The sequence below is a fragment of the Ailuropoda melanoleuca genome, chromosome 2, assembly GCF_002007445.2.
Source record: "Ailuropoda melanoleuca isolate Jingjing chromosome 2, ASM200744v2, whole genome shotgun sequence".
NCBI classification, from domain to species: Eukaryota; Metazoa; Chordata; class Mammalia; order Carnivora; family Ursidae; genus Ailuropoda; species Ailuropoda melanoleuca.
Genome location: NC_048219.1, coordinates 16,311,344 through 16,335,935, shown reverse-complemented (window position 1 = coordinate 16,335,935; position 24,592 = coordinate 16,311,344). Strand labels below are relative to the sequence as shown.

General features: G+C 43.9%; 1 protein-coding gene across 20 annotated transcripts in view; it reads right to left on the bottom strand.

Annotated features, from left to right (window-relative positions):
- MACF1 (microtubule actin crosslinking factor 1) overlaps window positions 1-24,592 on the bottom strand; it is a 332,081-nt gene that overhangs the window by 271,634 nt on the left and 35,855 nt on the right. The window contains exon 1 of one of the 20 annotated variants that reach the window (XM_034649782.1): window positions 1,901-1,967. The exons of the other annotated variants lie outside the window; for them this stretch is intronic. Coding sequence (XP_034505673.1) covers window positions 1,901-1,952 — 52 coding nt within the window. The 5' untranslated portion in view covers window positions 1,953-1,967. Of the gene's footprint in view, window positions 1-1,900; window positions 1,968-24,592 lie in introns of those variants that run through there. 20 annotated transcript variants of the gene reach the window in all.

Below are 24,592 nucleotides of genomic sequence, written 5' to 3'. Positions count from 1 at the left end.
CTTTCCTCCATGCATGTTTTGTGGGAAGACAACAAGAAGTGCCCCTACCGGTCATATCTGCACTTTGTTCCTGAAGCACCCGCAGCAGAAGAGGACAGGGTTATGTGTGGGGTGGTCTCCTGAGAACCTCAGGAATCTACTTAGGTCACTGCTAAACTTGATTCACTTAGGCCACGGCCACGGCCACCCTCATGTGATTTAACTGCTCATCTAAACCCCTGACACAAAGAAGAACCAAAAAGAAAAGTCATACTCTCCAATTCTGTAGATAAGTAAATCTCCTGTAGTTTCCATCCACCACCTATCCATCTTCAGGAAGCTCTGGCCTTTTATCACAAGACTGGTGCCAAGGATAATAGGAAATAAAACTACACTAAGGAGCTCAGTATCCAAGGAGAGGCCTTGGGTTCCTACTCCAAACCTTTTCTTCTACTGAAGGAACACACAAGTTATTAAGTTTGATAATCCTTCCATGAGTTTTGCAAACAGAGGAGGGAAAGGGCTCCTGCTGTTGGGTAGGCATGATGCCTAGGAATATAGAAGGATCCCTCTAAGACAGGAAATAGGGCAAGAAAAGGGGGCTCTTCTATGGCACAAGGGTATATCCTTGTACCTCCCTTCACCCAGAGCCCAACAAAGCCCAAGAACTGGACGAGTCTCTGAGAAGCTCCACTGGTTCCGTCCTGCACCTCACACCTCTTCCCCATGAGTCTGGATGAAGAAGTCCGGATTCTTTCTGCCCTCTCAAAACTTCCTTTGACAGGGAAACAACAGTTAATGTGACTCATTCTTGCTAAGACCTGCCTGATGCCTGATGAGTTTGCAGAGACCCGAACCTAAACAGGAGTCAGGAGTCCCGGGGGAAAAAAAAATATTTATGCGGTGCAGAGGGAGACCAAAGGAAAGAAAAAGCAGAAATTAGTAGAACAGTACTTTACAGGTGCATATCCCTTGATCGCATACAAAGCTCTCCATGTATATGCTCTCTTAGAAACAGATCTTCAACAGATAATGGAAGGAAGGAAAATACCCAAAAGCGCTGGCAGGATGGGAGTCTCCCACTCCCTTCTCCCTGAAGAAACCCACTTACCCTGTTCCTCTCTCTACCTCCCCTACTCTCTCTGCACCCACCCCATGGTTGCTCTGGATCCAGAATCCAGACTGCTGATGAAAGAGGAAGGGGCTGGGCACCTTCCTAAACACATGGAAATAAAACCAATTAATTAGAGAAGCAGCAGCAAAAAGATTTCATTCATCTTCCTCCTCAAGAGAGAAAGAGGCCTGCATTTTTTTCATCTGTGGTCAGTGAAGAGTCTGCCAACCATGTAAAGCAGACACTATTCCCTTTAAATATTATTCTATCAAAAAGTTACCTCCTTTAAAGTAACTGATTTATCCCTTTACATGGCTTTCCAGGCCTGTCAACCTGCATTCCTCCTCCCTCCAACCACTCCCTATTCCCTGTTCTCTCCAGGTGGGACTCTGACTCACTGTAGACACAGGCCTTGGAAAACCTGGCCCAAGAAACAGCTACACCTAGGTGAGCCTGCAATGACTGATGGCAAGAGCCCTCCACCCTCACTGCCCCGGGAGCGCCCTGAGCTCTGCTCGACTCAAGAGAGCAGGGGACATTTCTTCATTGCCCATTCAAGCAAGAGAACAAACGGCTGTTGAAGCAGCTAAGGGGATCCCCTCCCACTCACCCACTATCACATTTACAATGCTAGCCCTTCTATGTCATTACCTACACACACCAAAAACTATGGCCAGCTCAGAGTAAGAGGGCTTTCCAAGCCCCCGAGCAACTGATGGAAAGTAAAGACCCCACATAACACACAACACAGCAAGTGTTCACAAATTCAGCAAGGATAAAGGCAGGGAGCCAGAAGCCCCATCATACCTCTAAGGTTGTTGAGTCCCTCCAGGAACTTCTGGTACTTGTAGGCATTCATGCCCCTGCCCAGCTGTGTTGGTTCAGTGGCTAGAAGCAGGCAGCATGGCACAGTGACAGCTGAGAAGTGAAAGCGTTACAACAGACTGTCTCTACCACAGCGCCTCTGAGCCCCCAAGAACTGGACTTTGACCACATTTAAAAGTGACATCACCACAGAAGGCTTATTACATTACAGCCCTTTGTGCTCCCTCATTTGTTGCAGTGAGCGGAAATACCTCCCCAGGAGGGGACAGCCCCTCCTTTGTGCAAAAATGAGGCGGGAGACCACAACAGGCCCCTGCCTATCATCTGCCACCTCATCTGCCACCTTCTCTCTCGACTCCAGCCCAGGCTCCACTGGGATTACCACTCCTCTGGTTTAAACTCTAGGGAAAGAGGCTTTAATGCTTCTCAAGACACCAGTTAGGGGCTCATCTAACATTGGAGAATGAAACCTTTAAAGCACCACATAAGAATGTCACTACAGGAGCTCTTGGGCAAACATCACATGGCAACGGGCAGGTTTTACAAAATAAACAATGGACACTGCACTCTGCCTACAGCAGTCCTGTTTACAGCATGGAACACAGCCACACACAGGCGAGACACTGCTGATCAACACAGTCCGTCTGGGGAGACAGAAGCAGAGACTGTGAAGCCCACTTCCTAAGTGCTAAATGCACAATTCAGGAAGGCGGGACGTTCTCCATAGACAACTCAGGAGAAAATGCAGTTCAGACACCCCCCCCATGCTCCCCACTCCTGGGCACTATTCTGCTCAGCTGACTTGTTTTTGGTTTGCTTTAACGATGTCAGTAGCTACTGTAAATTTCCTTCTACTCCATTAGCCTCAAAAAGATGACCCGCCCCCCCACCACCCAATAATCACAGGCTCGTAGGATAAACTACACAGATTATATAATAAGGGGGGGGGAACCCTGAGATTTCTATAACATCTCATTTTAAGAAATTCAAAGTGCTTCAGCTTCAGGATGCCTGGGTGGTTCTTAATTTCAGCTCAGGTCATAATTTCAGGGTCGGGAGATCAAGCCCCACATGGGGCTCCGTGCTCAGTGAGGAGTCTGCTTGAGATTCTCTCTCTCCCTCTTGCCCTTCCCCCAACTCGTGCACATGTGCCCACGCTTTCTCTCTCATATAATAAATCTTTTTTAAAAAGTGATTTATCTGCATCATTATACTCATCTTTTAAAATGTCTTTATAAAAAAAAAACGTAAATTTTAATTTACATATGAGAAAGTAAGTTAAGCAATCTGCCTAAAAGTCACACTCTGGTACTCTGGCTCATCTTACCATAAAAGCCTCAGCATCCTAGAAACCCATGGCAACGAACGGAGTTAGACTCCATGGAAGAATGCCTCACAAGAGAGACACCCTTCTCCCCAGTCCTGAAGGTTTTCCAAGCAACCTGCCATGCAGGCCGCCATTCGGTGACTTGCGGTAGAACAAATACGGGGTATGTCAAACATAACATTCCATAAAACTCCCAATTATGCAGGTTGGATGCAGGTGAAGAAACTGTATAAACAGCACTGTGAAAACAAAGAAAAAAGAGAGTATGCCCACTTGAAAAGATCAGGCTAAATATGATTAACAGCTGCTAAGATAGCAGAGAGGAGAACATTTTTAAATAATAAAAGTATCCAACCCAAGCTTTTGTGCCTTCCGATGCTACCAGCCAGTCAACAGTACCAACAAGGCAGCCAACCACTGTGCGCAGGTCTGAATATTTATTAGGAGTCAAAGGGGACACAATATATGTTTCCTTTTCTCAAAAGAACAATTTCATGGGCAAGATTCAACCGTTAAAAGGGACCTTAATGTTTACAGAGCGTAAGTTAGACAATGGGAAACAGTAAAAAAACAAACAAGCAAAAGTCTATGATGTATTAATTACTGTGAAAATCACTATATCTTTGAGGTCACCTAGTCCGAAAGACCAGATCCTTGGATTCCTCATCTGTGAAATAAGGCTGCAGACAGAGAAAGGCAGACATTAAACATCAGTTCACACCATGTGTCTGTTTCCTGCATATTCCACTTATTTCTCCAGGAAGAGAATGGATAATAGAGGACAGTGCAAAGAATTTGTGTTGTAGAGTCAAAATACCTGGATTCCAGAGTCTACCTCAAGATCCAACTTTGCCACAAACTAGCTATGTGAGCAGGAGGCCCAAATTCCTATAAAACACTAGTTATTCTTTTCTTTTTAGGTCACAAACTCTAATGAAAATCTGATGAAAACTAAGATACTCTCACTAGAAAAGGGCACATATTGACCTACATACAAACTGTTGTTTACAAGTGGAGAGAGGTCAATGAACCACAGGTAGAGAACCTCTAAACTGATCATGATCCATCCTGTGTCATGATCTGAAAGCAACATAGTGCAATGTGAATCTAAGAATGTAAAAGAACAGTTAGCCAGGGAGGAGCTGGGTGCTCTTGCTTTAACGCCCCTATAAAATCCTATTCAGAGACTCCTCCCACCTGAAGGAGCAAAACAGCCCAGACAACAGGAATCTAACAGCAGGAAAAACTGACTTTAAAATAGCCACTTGAACTAAGTGCATTTTAAAAGACAACACATGCTAGTTTGTCATTTCCTCTGTGTGTTTCACCACTGGAATTGTTTAATAACATTTTATCAGATAAAAATTAAACAAAAACAAGGATGTTTGGCATTATGAAGTGAGGGACGGTTCCAACTCAAGGCTTCTGGGAAAGTGGGGGGGGGGGCAGCAACCTCGACTCCAGTTGTATTTTGCAGACCACGGACCTTTCCTCAAAATCAGGGCATTTCGAAGCACGATAGTCCAATACCACTACATGCTCTTTGTGGCCGTTCATCTTTCATCCTCGTGGGTCCCACACGGTGAAGAGTGAGGTGAAACCTCAGGAGGCAGGAGGGATGCTCCCTGAGTTCCAGACAAAGATGAACAATGTGAAAGGCTCAGAATCTGGCAGTCTAACAGGCACTCTCTGGCCAGCTGCTGACAGAGGGGGAAAAAAGCCCTGCTGTCTCCAACAGCCCTGACAAAGGCACAGACACCTCGGAACGAAGTGGAACTTGACTGAATGCAGGCAGATGAGGAAGTGCAGAGGGTAGTGGGTGAGATGGAGTCCTTAGGGCTGCCTGTTCTACAGGGACAGGATGATGGTTAAAAAGGAATACCTGCCCTGCCCTTGAGTGGGCTCAGGAACACCAGAACCTAGGTGGAGTGAAGGCCCAAGTCAGGTTCAGGAAATAAATCCTGAAACAGGAGGACAAGTCTGCCAGCACAGAGTCAGAACTGAGGAGAAAGTTCTAGGCTGATGAAGAGAAAAAAAGCCCTACCCTGGAGTTTACACAGTCCCCCAAAATCACTCTATGAATCAGTAACTTCCATCATTCTTTTGAAGCAATCTTTCTTCTAAAAACAAAGGTCCTTCTCCCACAGGCACCCCCACATCAGGATGAGGGAAGCTAAACCTGGACAGCCAGTTCAAGGAATTCGCCCAGCCATTCATTCTACATACATTTGTTGCATACTCACCACACACCAGGCACTAACCTAGGTGCTGGGAACACAGAACTCAGAGTCTAATGGGATAGAGAGCAGGATAAAAAAGGAATCATCTGTCTGCTCAGATTCAGGGAAGATGAGGGTCATAGGTGGTCCAACTGAAGGCACAGCTGACTTCCAACTGCTCACTCTCTAGACCAGCCCTAAAGACAAGAGGTTTAGGGATATGAAAGGTAACTCTCCTCATATAAATACACCCTTTTTTTTTTTTTTTGAGGCCAGTTGGTACTGTTACTCCAAAGCAGCTGCTGACCCAGGAAGACAGCAAAAATGTCTCCAGTGACTTAAGAAGCCAGTAACAAAAGCAGGTGCCAGGTTCATGGTCCTATTCAGAGAGCAACAAAGATCACTTTCTTCATTGTCTCCCAATGGCAGCAGTGTCTGATGGAAAAAGGGGTTGAATTACACCTTGTCCCTCTGGTCTGCTAGAGAGAAAATGAGTGTGCCATCTGAAGAAAGAGCTGTCCCCAGGGCCAGAGCTGCCTCTGCAGGGCTGAGGAACAGAAGACAAAAGAAGTCAGACCTCATGCTTAGAAGGAGAGAACCGAAATGGCAAAACCAAGGGAGGCTTTCAGGGAACCAAGTGTGGGCCTGGAAGCTAAGGTCCAAGGAGCTCTTCCCACTCAGTGCTCACCCCAGGCTTGGAGAGCTACTTTGTACGGACCAGACTTAGACTCTGGGGTCTGGCAACAAGTTTAAAAAGGCCTTGTGCTAACAGACACATGAAAAAATGTTCAAAATCATTAGCCATCAGGGAAATTCAAATCAAAACCACATTGAGATACCACCTTACGCCAGTTAGAAGGGCAAAAATTGACAAGGCAGGAAACAACAAATGTTGGAGAGGATATGGAGAAAGGGGATCCCTCTTACACTGTGGGTGGGAATGCAAGTTGGTACAGGCACTTTGGAAAACAGTGTGGAGGTCCCTTAAAAAGTTAACAATTGAGCTACCCTATGATCCAGCAACTGCACTATTGGGTATTTACCCCAAAGATACAGATGTAGTGAAGAGAAGGGCCATATGCACCCCAATATTCATAGCAGCACTGTCCACAATAGCTAAATTGTGGAAGGAGCCGAGATGCCCTTCAACGGATGACTGGATTAAGAAGGTGTGGTCCATATAAACAATGGAATATTACTCAGCCATCAAAAAGAACGATTTCACAACATTTGCAGCAACATGGACGGGACTGGAGGAGATAATGCTAAGTGAAATGAGTCAAGCAGAGAAAGACAATTATCATATGGTTTCACTCATTTATGGAACATAAGAAGTAGGAAAATCGGTAGGAGAAGAAAGGGAAGAAAGGAGGGGTAAACAGAAGGGGGAATGAACTATGAGAGACTATGGACTCTGGGAAAGAAACTGAGGGCTTCAGAGGGGAGGGGGGTGGGGGAATGGGATAGGCCAGTGGTGTGTAGTAAGGAGGGCACATATTGCATGGTGCATTGGGTGTTATACGCAAGTAATGAATCATGGGACTTTACATCAAAAACTAGGGATGTACTGTATGGTGACTAACAATATAATAAAAAAGTATTTATAAAAAAATAAAATAAAATAAAATAATTAAAAATATATAAAAAGGCCTTGTGCTTTTAGGCCACATGCTCTCAAATCCGTTCCCTCTCCTTGATCCTTTTCTTTCTGGCTGTGCGGTCCATGGAAAAACAGATGAATCCCAGGAGTCCTCCCCCCTACAATGGTTACGTAATACTACAAGACCAAACAAGGTGAAAAGGACTGACCGATTGGGAGGAAAGGCAAAAAACCTGCTCTTAAGGTCAATCTGTATCTTCCATGACCTCTGATTCTAGCTCTACCTAAGACTAAAGATCCCCTCTAGGTTTATAACATCATAAAGTAACCTAAAAGCCTCACAAGGCATTCTGGGGACATAAGAAAAAGGTCAGAGACAAGAGTCACCTACTACTGGAACAAGGTTATGGACCCCCAACAGAGAGATGGGAGGGAAGGACATTTATTTCAACAAAAGCATCCTGACAGAGCTACAGGCATCCAGGTTTAATGGAGATCAACAGTTTCCCCCTCCTCCAGGAAAGCTTCTCTCATTAAATCCATCAGGACCCAGAGGACACAGCTGCACTCCATGTCAGCTAAAGGTGCCCGCTAAGGAGAACCACATTTAGTTATTCTGACAAACCCGGGGGGAGAAAAGTGCTTGCTGGCTCAATTCACCTGAGCTCCTCCACCAGCAAATAAAGTCTCCAAGACGACAGGCCACCAACTTCCCGTAGCATTCCTATGTTGCTTTTGAGCAGAGGAAGGAGGCAAAATAAACATTTCTGAAACTCAGATTCTAGACACTATAAATAGCATAATGGAATTTTCCTCTGAAGCTGGCTTTTCCTAAAAATGAGGTTATAGTAGGAAAAAAAAAAAAAGGCAAGAAAGATTGTACAGTGATGACTCCAGGACGGCAGCGTTTGAGTTCTAAGAAACTTAGTATCTTCAGTCTAAGATAATATTCAGTGGGGAAACATCGCAATGTTAAGGAGGGGCTAAAAGTACCTAACAGGCAGAACCTCGGTAAGGGGCCAACAGCTGTTTAATGAGTATTTGTACATACGTATCCGTTATAGTGTTATCTATACTTGTCTACATGCTTGAAATAGTCATAATAAAAAATTAAAGTCATAGATCAGACTACCCATCAAACTTACAAATATATATACTATTTGGCTCAGTAAATGCACACCTAAGAATTTTTCCTATAGATATACATATGCAAAATGACAAGTGTACAACAGGCTTTTCACTGCAGCATTTTGTAATAACAAAAGATCATCCATCAGTAGGGAACTGGCTAAACAAATGATAGCACATCTACATAATGGAATAATAAGGGGGGGGAGAAGGTCTTTATGAGCTAAAACAGATTCATCTTCAAGATGTAAGGAAAACAAAGAAAGGTCAGAGTGTATGTTATCCCCTCATTTATGTTTTTTGTTTGTTTATTTTTTTACAAAGGAGGGAAGAAAAATATACAGAATTTAGGTTCCAGAAAGTCAGGGACTTTTATCTGTTTTCTTCACTGTTCATCCCCAGAGCTTAGCTTAGTACCTGGAACATAGGAGGTGCTCAAGAAATATTTGTTGAATAAATAAGTGCACGTATCATCTCTGGAAGGCACAAAAAACTGATGATAATGATTGTCTTCAGGGAGGGGGAAAGGCTGGCTGGAGTGAAAGGAAGAGTTTTCACTGAACATCTTTTTGTACCTTTTGAATAGTCAATTACGTGAACATATTACCTAGTCAAAAAATAAACGAAAGCTTCAAAGCCAAGAACTGGAGATTCTAAATCCTGACCCCAGCACCGCCACGGACCACACGCCTCCTCACTCAATCATTCATACGTTCAACAAGCCTGCCCTGTGCCATTTGTACAGCGCCAAGGAGGGAGGCGAAGAGCTCAGAGCCTGTTCTCTCAAGCAGTGTACAATCTAGGAGTGAGACGAGCATGTGTACCAACATGCAGTACAGCGCAGCTGATGCTGGTAAAGGTGCATGGAAGCAAAGAAGCACATGGAAGCCTAGGGAAGGCTTCCCAAAGGAGATGGTGCTGCAACTCGAACTTCGGGGCCAGACAGAACTAGATTGATGGGGGCAGGAGTGCTGGAGACAGAAAAAGGAAAGTAGAAACATGAGAGAGCACAATGCATTTAAGGAACTTAAAATAGTTTGACATGGCTAGAGTATAGGGTACTCTCTACCCTGGAAGAATGATGACAGGACATGAAAGCTTTGCATGCCATGCTAAAGAAACCATATTTCACCCTAAAGACAATGGAAAGTCATTGAAAGCATTTATGCTTGGGAGTGACTATTTTTTTATAATTAGGTATTAATTTCAGAAGTGCATTCTAGCAGCTGTGAAAGGAAGGGGAACAAGACAGAAGGGAGGGGAACCAGTTAGGACACTATCACAGTTAAATGCTGAGAAATAATAGAATCATAACAAAGAAAGCAGCATTGGGAATGCGAAGAAAGGAAGGGGTGTGCAATCTGAGGTAGAATTATTTATATGGCATTTGATCACTATTTTATTTGAGCTAGACTGGGGGTGGATGGATGGACCATATGAGGTAAGATTCTCAAATGATTCCCAAATACCTCACTCGTGAGACTAGGTGGAAGACAGTGCCTTAAAGTAAGGTACAGGAAAGAGAAAAGCAGGCTTGCCGGGGTGGAGATGAAGGGTTCAGTGTGGAACATGTGGAGTAAAAGACACCTACAAGATACGTGAAAAAAGTCCTCCAAAACCCAGAGATAAGTGCATGGAGCTTAGGAGAGAGCTCTGACCCAGCAGTTGAATCTATGGGTCTGAATAAGATCATTTCAGAAAACTCTGTAGAGGGCCAAAGACAAAATCTTAGAAGCACCTGGGTTTTTTTTAATTTTTATTTTTTTAAGATTTTATTTATTTATTTGACAGAGATAGAGACAGCCAGCGAGAGAGGGAACACAGGCAGGGGGAGTGGGAGAGGAAGAAGCAGGCTCCCAGCAGAGGAGCCTGATGTGGGCTCGATCCCAGGACTCTGGGATCACACCCTGAGCCAAAGGCTGATGCTTAAAGACCACACCACCCAGGCGCCCCTAGAAAGCACCTTTTCAAAAGGAAGACAAACCTGTGAAGGAAGGAAGAAAATCAGGAGAGGATAAGGTCACAATAAGTTAGGGAAGGAGAAACTTTCAAGGACCATGGAGCGTTTCAGAGTCAAGTACACAGGAAGGTCATGTAAGATCAGGACTGAAAAATCCCCATTGGATCTGGCAATTAGGAGGTGATTAATGACCTTGGCAACAGCAATTTCAGGAGAGCAGAGGGGATTGGAAGCTAAAGGGCAGGGACATATACAACACTTAAGAATCTTGGAGGAAACAAAGAACATGGCTGTGAAAGGGGAAACACCTAACATCTCTTGTTCTCCACTTCACCTCCCATAATATATCTGCGTATTTAAGAAAAATTAGTAGGAAAATGCGCATAAAATGCTAGCACTTTATTAAGTGTTAGGTACAGAATAATAATCCAATATATTAATAATACATTAAAACTGGTTCCATTTACTCCATAAATTACCAAATACTTTTGGACACTTATGTGCCGGCAATAATGTGGGAGATAAAATGGAGTTTATGATACAGTCCTCAACCTTGAGGAGCTTCCAGTCTTGCACATGTACAAATGGGATATTAAAGTACAATATAAAAGCTACAGAAAAAAAAATGACCCTCAGCATTTAAGAAATTAGGAACTAACTTCCAGTGGGGGTGATCAAAGGTTTCCTGAAGGACTCTGAGGTGGGTCATGAACAATGAGTAGGACTCCACATGGCAGACACGGTGAGTGAAGGCCCTCCAGGAAGACAGTCTTGTCTGGCTTAGACCTGAGGCGGCAGAAGGAGAGGTGCTGGAAAGGTTATTTTGAGGGCATTAAGTATCAGGATGAGATGACGGAGCCCTGCCTCTCTTCTGACTGTCGCTGTGGCGTGCCAACTGCCTGTGGGCCATTTCCACCTGAGCATGCCATGACAGCCAGCACTCAAGTTATTAAAAGTGAAGCCACAGCTTCCCTCCCCAAATTGATACCTCCTTTTAATTTCCCACTTCGAGCAATGGCATCCTTTACCTAGCCCACTATCAAGTTCTGAGAAGAACTGAAAAGTTCTTCCCACTGCCTCTCATCATCTTCTCCTTTACTCAACAGCCAGCCTCTCCCGTCTAATCCTTGTTAACTCACACCCAAATTGCTAAAAGGGCCTCCAAAGAATGGATTTCTCTCCTTCTCACCCAATCCATGTTACACACGGTACAACATCAGTCTTCCTAAAACACAGCCTTAATTAAATCATCCCAATACAGGGGCGCCTGGGTGGCTCAGTCATTGAGCGTCTGCCTTCGGCTCAAGGCGTGATCCCGGCGTTCTAGGATTGATCCCCACATCAGGCTCCTCCACTGGGAGGCTGCTTCTTCCTCTCCCACTCCCCTTGCTTGTGTTCCCTCTGTCGCTGGCTGTCTTTCTCTGTCAAATAAATAAATCTTTTAAAAAAATAAAATTTAAATTAAAAAAAAAATCATCCCAATACATAAAACCTCCAACAGCAACACAAAACCTACCAGAGGAAAAAAATCTCAAGGAAGTGTAAAAACTCAACTACATGGTACAATGTCTGCGGAGGGCAATTTAACAAAATGTATCTAAAATTTTTTAAAGTGTGCAGTGACTTTTAACCCTGTAATCTCACTTAGGAATTTATACAAAAGAAATGTGGTCACATGCACAAAGTAAAATATAGAAAGACATACAAGAATACTCATCTCATTGTTTAAAACATCAAATGCAGAATTACCTTAAAGTCCAACAACAGGGGGACTGGCTCAAGTGCAGTACACCCATCCAAGGGAATACTGACAGCAATATAAATTATTATATGGGTATGTATTTCTTGACACTTTCACCATAAAGAAAACAAGTTACAAACAGTATATTTTTGCAAAATATATATTTACATGTATGTATTCACAGAAGAAATATCTGAAAGAAAATATAGCAAAATGTTTATAGCGGTTATCCAAGTGATGGGATTTCAGGTGACTTTAATTTTTTTTTTTTAAGATTTCACTTTTAAGTAATCTCTATACCCAACATGGGGCTCAAACTGAAAACCCCAAGATCAAGAGCCCCATGCTCTACCGACTGAGCCAGCCAGGCACCCTTGGGAGACTTTAATTTTATAGTTTTCATTATTTTATAATGTTCATACAGTACACCAGATACTTTGTGAAATAAAAAGAGGGGAGATTCTACCACAACTAATCTCCAACAGCAGCACAGCTCTCCCCAAATGCAAAGACAGCAGAATCCGCACACACAACCCAACAACTCAACCAAGTGTATGGCACCAGAGAAACAAGGATGAAGAAGGTATGATGTGCCCTCATTAAACTCTCCGTGTAAAGGAGCCAGACGATTAAACAGATAACTGTAAAATGAGATAAGTACTATTACAAGGGGATGTATAAAGTACCATGAGAACTCAGATGAGGAGATAAGTTCTATTTTTTCTGGTTGGGGCAGGGGGAAAGAAGCTGGAACATCATAAAAAGCTAGTTAGTTTTGAGCTAGCATGAAGACTGCTTTACAGTATGAACAGGAGTCTGGGAACAGATGGAGTAGAAAGAACACCCAAAGCATAGGAAAGTGCATGAACAAGGGATGAAACTGAGAATCATGCCCATTCTAAGAAGTCTGAACTTCACCCTGTGAAGGAACAGAAAGCAATGAGCACTGGAGTTTTCAACAAGGGATAAAGTGTAAAACTCAAGCACATGGTATAATTTCCGTGAAGAGTACTTTTGCAAAATGTACCTTAAAAAATTTTTAAGTGTACAATGACTTGGACCCTGCAAAACTCACTGGCAGTAAGCCAAAGATGATGAAGATCTCAAATAGGGCTGTGGGTCCAGCCAGGACGGATGGATGAGAAAGGGGGGATGCTGAGATGAACAAACAGAACTCAGTGTCCAATCAGATATGCAGAACAAAGGAGACAAAAAAAACAAATGAACCCCAAATCCCTAGCTCGGGCAAATAGGTGGAGAATGATACTGGTATCGGAGAGAGGGTACACAAGAAGAGAAGTGGGTTTGGTTGGGCAGGGGAAAGAAGGGGGATGATGATGAGCTTTGGTTTGGGATATATCAAAGAGAATTTCTGCAAACTCTGAGGTGGAAAAGGACAGTAGTTATTTGGAAATACAAGTCTGGACCCCAGGGAAAAGTCCTTAGAGATTCTGATTTGAGAATTCATCACCATAAACATAGACAACGTTGATAAATGAAATCGTCACAGTAGGCAAACTCATCCAGGGAGAGCACACAGAGTGAGAGGGGAAGAGGTCAAAAGAGGGTCAAATGCTGTGACAAGGTCAAAGAGCACGAGAAGTGAAGGAGACTCAGGAACTCTGCAAGCAGGTCAGCAAAGGTGATGGCGGTTTCAGTTGGGATGGTGGTCACAACAGCCAGGCTACAGGGGGGTCAATATGATGAGTGGCTTAAAAAAAAAAAAAAGGCAGAAAGAGAAATAAGAAGAAGAGACCAGCTTAAAAGAATTTTTGCCCTAGGATGGAGGAAATGTAAACATATTTATAAAGAGTCTCTAGGTGGGGAGAGACTGAGAATACAAACCATGTGCATGCCCAGAGGCCTGCCTCCCTCTGACCCAGGAGGAACGTGGGAAGGACTGGAAGATCACAGGTGTACTGGGAGGCAGAGCCATGGGAAGTGCAAGGAGACATAACCTGTTGAGAGCTACCAGGTGGGGTGGAGCAGCAAGTCTCAGGAGAGGGGAAAGTCTGGGATAGCTGCTATAGGGACAAGGAGCAGGAGTCAACCAGAAGAGAAGGGAAGCAAGGGCAGGGTTCAGAGTCAAGCTGTGGCTGGAGCTTGTAAATTTGTAAAGGAGTCAGTCAGCATATTGCTATGCAGCAGAACTCGGTAGCTCGGTGGAGAAAATGAACATGGGTCCAACTCTGGGGAAAGGAAAGTAAGGTTTGGCAGCAAGAGACTTAGAAATGCCAGGACAGGTGTTGTCGTATAGGACAGATGTGGGGAAGGCAATGACACCATTCAGAGGCTGAGAGACTGGAAAAGAGGCAGAGACCAGGCTTCATAAGCAGAAAGGAATAGAAGCGGAAGAAAGAAGCTTGTGACCAGACTCTGGGATTTCTAGGAGGAGGGGAGCAATTTCAGGTCACCTCAAATACTCTTCCCCTAGAAACTTAGCCATTCACACAACCCAAATTGATGCCATGCCGACTTCTAAGCCATGCTCTGATATGTAACCTAGATCTTCAGATGGGCTTTCACCTCAAAGGCTGTTAGAGTTCCAATGAGAGAGTGGCAGGACTGAGGCCTCCTAAACTTCTTCCTTCCTGAACTTTAAGATTTGATCTGGATCTCTGGGTGCATTTTCAGTAACTTCTTTTTATTGACTGGGAGATTATAGGAGTTGTCATGTGTGTGGAGTTGCTAAAAATAAAAAGTTTAAGAAACTGCCTAATTGCTGGTTTAGCAATTCCCTCAGGGTCCTGGAGCCAGCTGATGTAGGACAGGAGTCACAGCCCTTCTGGGGGCTCTGGATCCCTCCCCCAGCGCTAAAGGACAAGGGTAAGGATAACAAATCAAGTATAATCGTATTCAATAGGGAGGCAGGAGTGGGGTTTGCTAACAAGGTAAGTGACATCCAGGACTGAGGTGGGAAAATGAGTTCATACCCTTTCACTGTAAAGCCTGAATCTACTCCTCTCTCACAGGACAGGAAAACCTAAACAAGCTACTCACTCGTTTCCTAAATGTCTAGGCTCCCATGCAGCCTCGTGGCCCACCCTATACAAAAAGAAAGAGACTCGAATCCTCTCAGAGGTTGAGCCAGGACATTGCCACCAAAAAGCACTGCTGGCTTACAATGCTGATTCACTCTGAGAGCCCCAGCTTCCTTCCAAGTCTTCTCCTTTCACCCAAAAACAAAGAGGTCAATGATCACAAAAGGTGATTTCTTATAATAAAGTACACTGACAGACGAATTGAGATTTTGAGGGTGGCTATCTGGATAAGCATCTGGAATGTGGCCCCCATATCAGCCTGGTTGGCGGTTCGTTCCTTTTGCACTGAGATGGACCCTGCTGTGTGAGACAAAAAAAAGTAACTGCAAATGTTTGTTTAATGCAGCTCTGGTTCACCTTCACTTGGGTCACCGCCTTCTTTTGCTCACAAACACTTAATTGTCTCTGAAAAGTAGGTCAGTGCCTTGTGGAACAAGCTGGAGGGGGGGGCTAAGACCCAGCCTATCACTCCAACAGGCCCGGGGAGGCCCAAGCCGTGTCTAGGAGACCAAGACCAGTCAACAGTGCATCATGCCGAGAGCGCTCCAGGTGCTCCAGGCAGCAACCTGGCTCCTGCCATTCCTAGGTGGTGATTCATCAGGCGGGGACGGCAGAAGATGCCCAGGATGTGGGGCTGAGGTTCATGTGAGTCCAAGAAATACTTGTCCCGCTCTGATGATTAATGAGGTGTCCCCAGTCATCCCTGAATGGAGGGAGCAAGAGGTGAACATTCAGAATGCCAAACTCTTCCCCACCGTCCATATGGTCCCTTCTGTAGAATACCAAGCATTGCTCAACCATAAATGGAGCTGTCTGAACTTCTCCCCACTCCTTTCCCAAATATTTTCTTCAGGACACCCAAAAATAAACACTGCTCCTTGCCCATGAGCTAGAGGCACATTCTTAGCACTGTAAGCTAACCTCTGAACATGGCTGATGATGAAGAAGGGGTTAAAGTTTTTTAAACAGGACACATCACGCTCCTGGGTCCAAATACTCCATCCACCCAGAATTCTAAGGTGGGAGAGACATCCCCCTGAAACCTCCCCCAACCTCTAGCTGACTAGTTTACTAAATATAGGATATTGCTTCAAAGTCAAAAAGAAGGGGCCCAGGGAAATGAGGCGACAGAAGGCTGGTAGTTTGGGAAACCGCTACCAGAGGGTCAGCTGTCCAGCTGGCTCTGGAATCTGAAAACTCCCAAACCTAACAACTGCCTTTCTCAGCAAGAATCAAAAGTATGTGAATCAGCTGTGGAGGATCAAGACTGCAGAACCCAGCTTCAGAAGCCAGTGGCAAACCACTTCCTTAGCCATTGTTCCCCACAAAGAGCAAACTGCCAGGAACTTCACCATGACCAGCTGCCAGCTCTATGAAAGAGGAATGAGAAAAGGAGTGGGTTATCTCTTTGGCAAACACAGTGCAGGCATCTCTCTCTCTTCCCCCCTCCCCTTCTCTTCTCTGTTTCTCTCTCTCTCTTTTTTTCCTCTTTCCTGATTCCTTTCTCTCTCAATCTCTTCAATTCTCTGGTTGCAAAAGCAAAACCAGTGACAACCCCAATCTTTCCAAATTCTGATTACAGAGCTTTCTATTATCTACTAGCCCCATGTACCTCTCCTCCTCACCCCCCACTGCTTCTCCTGCTGCACAACATACACACACTTCACCTCTAAGGGACTTTAGGGTCAGAACCACGTGAACTAATAATCTGATCTCACAATATTTTTTTATTATTTATTCAACTGAAGCCTAGTCTTTGTAAGTAAACTGTAAAATCTACAAAGGAAGGAACCATGTCTTACCACCATTACCAAGGTTAACATTGCACATTTACTGTGAGCCAATAACCATTCTAAACACTTCACATGTATTATTTCATTCAGTCCGTAAGAATCCTAGGATGTAGGTACTATCAACATGGTCACTTCATAGATGAGGGCTGAAACAGAGAGAGGCTTAAGAACTTGCCCAGGCTCACAGTAAATGGCAGAGCTGAGATTCAAACCCTGGTAGCTTAGCTCCAGAGTCCGTGCTCTTAACCCTTATACTCTACACAAGTAGTCCCAGGCCAGCAACAGCAGCATCTCCTGGGAACATGTTAGAAATCAGAATTCTCGGGCACCTGGATGGCTCAGTTGTTAAGCATCTGCCTTTGGCTCGGGTCATGATCCCGGAGTCCCAGGACTGAGACCCACATCAGGCTCCCTGCTTAGCAGGGAGTCTGCTTCTCCCTCTGACCCTCCCCCCTCTCATGCTCTCTCTCTCAAATAAATAAATAAAATCTTAAAAAAAAAAAAAAAAGAAGAAGAAAGAAAGAAAGAAATTAGAAACTCTCAAGCCCCACCCCAGACTTACTGAAATCATAACGTGGGGGTGGGGCCCAAGCCCTCCAGGTGATTCTCCCGGGAACCACTGCTCTACGCTAGTCACAAGCTCGCTGTTTCTGCTTTTCTCTACGTGCGCCACACCCAAGACAGAAAGGAGTCCAGAGGAACTTCACAATGTAAAAATATTCTAAACAACTGATTCTGAAATAATGATCAGGAGTGCACGCGGATTCTAGGGCCAACCGCCTGTCAGTGTGAAACCCAGCTCTGCTGCTTCCCACCTGTGTGGCTTTGGGCACGTCACTTAGCCTTCCTGTTCCTCAGTTTCATCGGAGAGTAAAATGTAAAAAAAAAAAAATTACCTACCTCACTTAGTTGTTGAGAGGACTGAATGACTTAATATCATGCAAAGCATTTACAGAAGTGTCTGGCACTTGGTAAATGCTACGTAGTGCTTATTAACTACGGTCTTTGATCCACGTTACAATTAAATCCAACAAATAGGCGTCAGGCATCTATGTGCCAGGCACTGTGCTAGGCAAATGCATTCACCAACATCTCCCTGACTCATCATCAGCCTTTCAAACATTTTCTGATGGCTTATTATACGCAATACTCTGTGCTATGGGATCTAAGGGTCACAGAGAACAAGGACAGCACAAAGTAACACACCAGATAAGACGTTTTCACAAGTAACTATAACACATAGTAGCAAGAGATAAGAATCATAAGATAGCATTGTTTGGTAGAAAGAACATGGGGTTTGAGGTCATAAGATTTATATTCAATTTCAACTGCGTGTGACCTCGGGCAAGTCACTTAACCTCCCTGAGCCTCAGGTTCCTCAGCTGTAAAGCAGAAGACATAAAATGCACATGAAGCTCAAAAGAGCTAATATACATGAATAGCATTTTGTAAAAGACTGTATGAACATTAGTTGTCAGTTGTTATTACGATTGCTTTTAAGTGAATTTCTTTCAATAATATTATGTAGGTTCAGAAAGATGATAGGACTTCTACCTGAAGGGATTAGGAAAATGTTGCACCAAAAACAGGGACATTTGAGATGGATCTGGAAGGACAAATAAGATGCAGAAATGAAAGGAAAATCCAGGCAGAGGAAACAGCCTGAGCAAAGGCACAGAAGCAGGAAAACACAGGGCACATATAGGAAGGGCATGAGTTCATTTTGCTGGAATGTAAAGAATAATAGGTGAGAACATTTAAAAGGGAGGTAAAGAATAACAAAGGGGGGAAAATATGTTCATTTGTTCCCCTTATGAACATCTTTGGTAATTCAAGCAGGAGTAATGATAGAACAGTTGGTTAAAATCAGTTTTAAGATTTATTTGTGAGTCTGAAGTATTCAGCACGCCCACTGCTCCATTTTCATGGGTTGATTCAGAGCCAACTATATCGTATGTATGGAAAATGGAATACCTGTAATTATGTAGTTTGTACTTGGGCCAATTTGAAAGTGATACTGTTATTCCTCACCAAAGCTGCTCATAGGGAATTCAGGAGAGGGATCGCTCACAACTAATTGTTTCGGCCTTTAGGACCTTTTGACGACATTATTCAAATAAGAGAAAGCTATGTCCATCTAACACCGGCTATAAAATGAAGTGGAAAGGGTTCAAACCTCTTAGCCATTTTTCAAGTGTTTGCTGGTACCTCTATTCACACACAATATGAAGTACATTCATTTTGTTTTGGTTTTTGTTTGTTTTCACTCGTTGTTTTTGTACAAGAAATTATTTCAACAAGATCCTTGAGTGATGGCTCGTGATACACGATCTAGAGTAGTAAGAATTCGCCAATACAGAAATTGAGGCTTCCAATAGATTGTTTCAGACAAATTTTTAAAGCTTTGTATGTTGATATTGTTAAACGAAATAATGTTTAATCTAGTAATTTTTGCTTGCCAAAGAGTATCTGAAAGTAAGAAATTTAACAAATCTGAACAAAGTCCATTTTTAGTTGACAGAGTAAATATAACTTGTTGAATATGCCAAATATTTTTATGTTTAAAATCCAACTGTCGGTTTTGCAAAAAGAAAACTGCATAAGGGGGAAAAAAAAGAAAACTGCATAAGGAAAAAATATTAACTCTCCAAGAAACACGTTAAAGCTCAAAAATCAAACTGAACACTCTTGCGCATGTCTTTATGACTCCACTGTTATACAAGTGCCCCCTACTGTCCTCTGTATTTAACCTGTTTCTCTAAAATAGATTATTTTTTTACATTCATTTTTAGATCCTTCACAAAGCACAAACATAATTCTTTAGTCATGTATATTTATATAACCATAACTGAGTAATACTAAATGTAATTTTTATTAACTTACTATAGAATTAATATATTCAAATATATTCATTACACTGACAACATAAAATCATTCTGAATAGCTTTTGAAAGATAACTGGTATCTAGGCATTGGAGGTATAAAGCAGGAAATATGAAGATAGGCCAATTTGGGTGGGGGAGCGCACTGAGGGGATATATCCCTGTATCTGTAATACAATGGGGCAGAAAACCTCAATCACACTGCAGTCCTCTTAAGCATAGAGAGAGAAGACTGGAGACAAATCAGTACAAATCACCCATTAGCCCTATAAGCAAACAGGAGAGTGCACATTATAGGTAACCAGGAGTTTGGAGGGGCTGCCTCTCCTTCTCAATCTCAACCTCCAGTCCCTATGTCCAGCATAAGCACAGGATACAAAAGCCTGGGCTCTTGGACTTTTAGAGGTCTAACCCAGGCCTGGTGTGGGGCGAAGAAGTCACACTCTCTTCAGAATTTTGTTAGAAACTGCAAGAGCCTCTCTGAACTATCAAGACCCTCCTGCTAAGGTTCTTTATGCTTCAATCCCCTAAAAAATCTCTCCCATCATCCTGGGACCCCCCCGTTGCCAATGTACAGATCCTGGTGGTGGGCTGGTTGAGGGGAAGCCAGAGGAGAACATGTAGCTTCTACGTTGTGCCAACTGTGGATGACAGGATGTGTGTGGACACACATGTGCATGTAAACACGCACACCCACACACAGGCGTATATATACCCTGCAGCCTGTACCCTAGCAAGCCAGGCTGGTATACGGCTAATGGTTCATTGTGCTCACCACCCCATGGTACGGCGATTCCTCCTCAGCCCCTGACCTGTGTAACACAAACTAAGAGTCTAGGGGCACCTGGCTGGCTCCGTGGATAGAACATGTGACTCTGGATCTCAGGGCTGTTAAGTTCAAGCCCCAAGCTGGGTGTAGAGATTACTTAAAAATAAAATCTTTAAAAACAACAACAACAAACTAAGAGTTTAGATATGTTCCAACAGCAAGAATCCCGTTCATAATAACAGCAGAGGAGAGAGGGAGGCAGGCAAGGTGGGTAAGCCACAGGCACTGTAAACCACTCTACCCTTGGGGAAAATTAGACCAGGAAGAAATTTTTCTCCCCTAGAGCTCTGCCATGCCTGGACCCTCGGTATGGGCTCCAGTGGGTCCATCATATGTCAGACTCCTATCAAAATGGGCTCCATCATCCATCAGACTCCTATCAAAATAGGTCCTGTAACCAAAACCCAGAGAGATGAAATCAACAAAAACGACGATTATCTTCCTTCATTTCATCCTCTTCCCCCCAGCTTTGAATCTCTAACTGTAGGGACTCAATCTAACAATATTAATATTAAAAATAATCATATCGTTAGCAACCCAAATGTCCATCAATGAATGAATGAACAAAATGTGGTATATGCATACAAAGGATTATTCAGCCTTAAAAAAGGAATAAAATTCTGACACTACAATACGGATGAACCTTGAAGACATTATGCTAAGTGAAATAAGTCAGTCACAAGAGGATAAGCAATTCCACTTACATAAAGCACCTAAGTAGTCAAATTCATAGAGACAGAAAGTAGAATGGTAGTTGCCAGGGGCTGGTGGGGGTGGGGGGGATGAGGAGTTAGTTTAATGGGTACGGATTTTAAGTTTTGAAGACAAAGTTCTGGAGACGGATGGTGGTAATGGTTGCACAACAGTGTGGATGTACTTAGCGCCACTGAACTGTACACTTAAGAATGGTTAAAGAGGGGGCACCTGGGTGGCTTACTCAGGTGACTGACTCTTGGTTTCGGCTCAGGTCGCGATCTCAGCAATCATGGTTGGATCAAGCCCCAAATCGGGCTCTGCACTTAGCACGGAGTCCCCTTGGGACTCTCTCTCCCTCTCCCTCTGCCCCTCACCCCTGCACGCTCGTGTGAGTGTTCTCTCTCTCTCATAGATAAATCTTTAAAAAGGTAAATTTTATGTTATGTATACTTTACCACAATTTTTAAAATCATATTGTTATTACGACTCTTTCTACTAAAAATTCCAATGATATACCCTCTATGTACCAACCAACGAGCTTTACATGCATTCATTCATTTAACCTTTACAAAAGCCCTGCAAGATAGTTACTATCACCAACTTTTGCTAATGAAATACAAAAAGCACACACGGCTCAGAGAGGTTAAGTGACTGTCCAAGGTCACGGAGCTAGTACGTAGCAGAACCACGATTCTAACACTACATGCTTTCCACTGCAAGATGCTGCTTTCCACCCTACAGGAGAAATTAATCTGATACTATAAAATAGCCCCAAACCAGAAGGTCCCTGGAGCAAGGAGAAAGGTCACACGGTCCGCAACAAAAGGAAGAATTACTGTTAAAAGTTAGGCACATGCTCTCTGATTCTATTTATAAGGCTGTTCTTCCTCTAATGATCTCCAAGAACTTTAAACGTACCAATTACCCAGCCACGTAAAACCCTGGCAAACTAGAAGAAGCTGTTTGTGTTACCACAGAACCTAAAAATGACATTTCTCATAACCTACCAAGCAATGTCTTACTTTGTAAGAATTTTTAAGGACTTCTCCAAGGTCCCCCCAAAAATCTAAGAAGTAGTATGTTGCAAATTAAACTCCAGCTCCCCAAACACTAAGCAGAGCTCTGCTACAAGCAAAGTGGATCGCGATGCCTTCCTCCCCAGTCCTCTCTTCTGGTGCTCTGCTCTCACTCCAGATGGATCAGGAACAGGCCAGTCCTGGGGGCGGGCAGCTCTCGGTTAGGAACACAGAAGCGGCTGTGTCGGTCCACAGGTGGCGCTGCTTCTTAACACCCAGCTCCCACCTGGCTAGAGAGGAAGCTGGAGGGTCTGCTCCTAAGGACAGATGACAGGAAGTCGGCAGAGCCATATGCCGGTCCAGCCCGTGTCAGTCAGGACTCAAAGGGGCATCCTGCCAGGTTCCATTCCAAGGGTGGGGTCACTTCCACCAGGGACTAACAGTGGCTCCCCGTAGATCCAGGCACCAAAAGGGCTGAGCAGAGGATGTGGATGTGGATGTGGAATCACAGCTAGGTCGCCATGAGGGAGAAGCTTTTCTGAGCCAAGTGGGAGGTGGCGCTCCACCACCACAGGTCAGGTAGGAAAGGGATTCAAAACAAACCCTGTAGGTCCTGTGTCTCTACCAGGGGGACAAGGAAGCTTGGTTTCATGTCTATGCTTTGAATTCCTCAAACAAAAGCCACTCTGCGGGAAAACAAAAGCAGCCTCTCTCCCACCCCACACCGCCAACTGATTTATAGTCAGCAAGTGTCTCCTGGTACTCAGAAAATATGCTATCAAACAGGAAATGAGAAAATATCCACTTCTTCCAGAAGGAAGGGGGAGGAATCATATCCCCGTAGAGACAGGAAATCAGCTGATGAGGATCCAAGCCTCTCTCGGGAAGCAACTGCTCCCTTCTGAAGGGCAGGGGAGCTTTGTGCAAAGCCTAGTTTCCTTCAGGCTTCAGTCACTCCCTAGGTAAGAATGTCCAAACCTGGACTATCTTGTTATAGATCTTTACCAGTTTAGATATTTACTAATCAAATGTGGAAAATAAGGCATCTCATGCTCAAATGCTAACCAAAAGCACACCTCCACAAACTTCCTATTTTTTGCTGTTGGACCGAAGGAAAGGAGCCAAAAAGTAACGTCTGCAGAGGACTCCAAGAAACCACAAGGGGCATTTGCCAACAGCCACAGGTGACCCCAACATTCAAATCTGTATCCACCCAATCTGAGGTTGTTGGGTGGGTGTGGGACACACACTAGACAAGAGGCTGAGACCTTCTTGTTTGCCAACAGCAATCAACATAATAACAGCTTTGTATTTCTACAGTGCCTGGCCAGGAGCGGCCCAAAGCTCTTTCCCCACTCCCAGTCTCATCCTGGGCCCCTCCCTTTGCTGAATCCCTCCATCGGGGAGGCGAAGGCAGGTAGGTATCTTTAGTCCCTGCTACAAAGGTCAGTGACTAGAAGCCTTGCCTAAGGTCATTAGCTGGTCAGATGAAACTAACACTCACAACTTCTAATGCTTTCCCACATAAAGGAAAACTGCAAAACAAGTACTTCTCGAGAAATTCTTAGGCAATAAAAATTCTGTGTCCTATCCACAAAAATTCTTTCCTTTATCCATCTCCACTCTCTACTAATGTCTCCCAACTCAATATCCAGGCGTGCATCTGCCTGCAGTCAATGCAATTAAAGCTTCCCTCCACTATTCAACTCAACATACATTTATAAGCACCTTGAGTTGAGCACTGTGTTAAACATTAGGGACACAAAGATGAATAAGACTCCATCCCAGCTTTCAAGGTGCTCAGTTTCATGGAGGACAGAAAGACAAACAAATAACTGTTATTCAGAGGAATTGGTGACAGCAAAAAGGAAGAGTATATGCTTATAATTCTTTAGCTCTCCAGCCAAAGCATCCAGGGAGACTCGGAGCACCAGTGAAACGAACCTTTCTCTCAAGAAACTTCTGAAAACATTTCTACTTTCCTCATTCCCAACTTAACACCTACAAATGATGCTACCCAAAATGCCAAGGCTGTAAATTGGTACAACATGTAAAAACAAGAACACCACCACAATGGAAGAGAACTCTTGAGTCAGCTCTTGGAGGAAGCTCTGCACAACCGCACCCAGGAAAGGACCTGAACAATGTGATGAGTGTACTAAATCTCCCCCACCCCCCCACCTTGTCCATCCCTCCCAGAGACAGAGAATGGGACACGTAGGAGGATTCATCTGAAGGGAGAGAAAGAAGTAGACACCACAACCCACACTATTCCCGTGGACCAAAACTCTCCCCACCAAGACAGTCTCAAGGAACGACACAATGTTTCATGATCTACCAAAAAGTCATTTAGCATTGTTATTCCCTCCGGATTAGTCTGCAGAAAGCAGGGAGGCATCTAACCTAAAACAATGTACTTTAAAAAAGGTATTTTTAAAACCC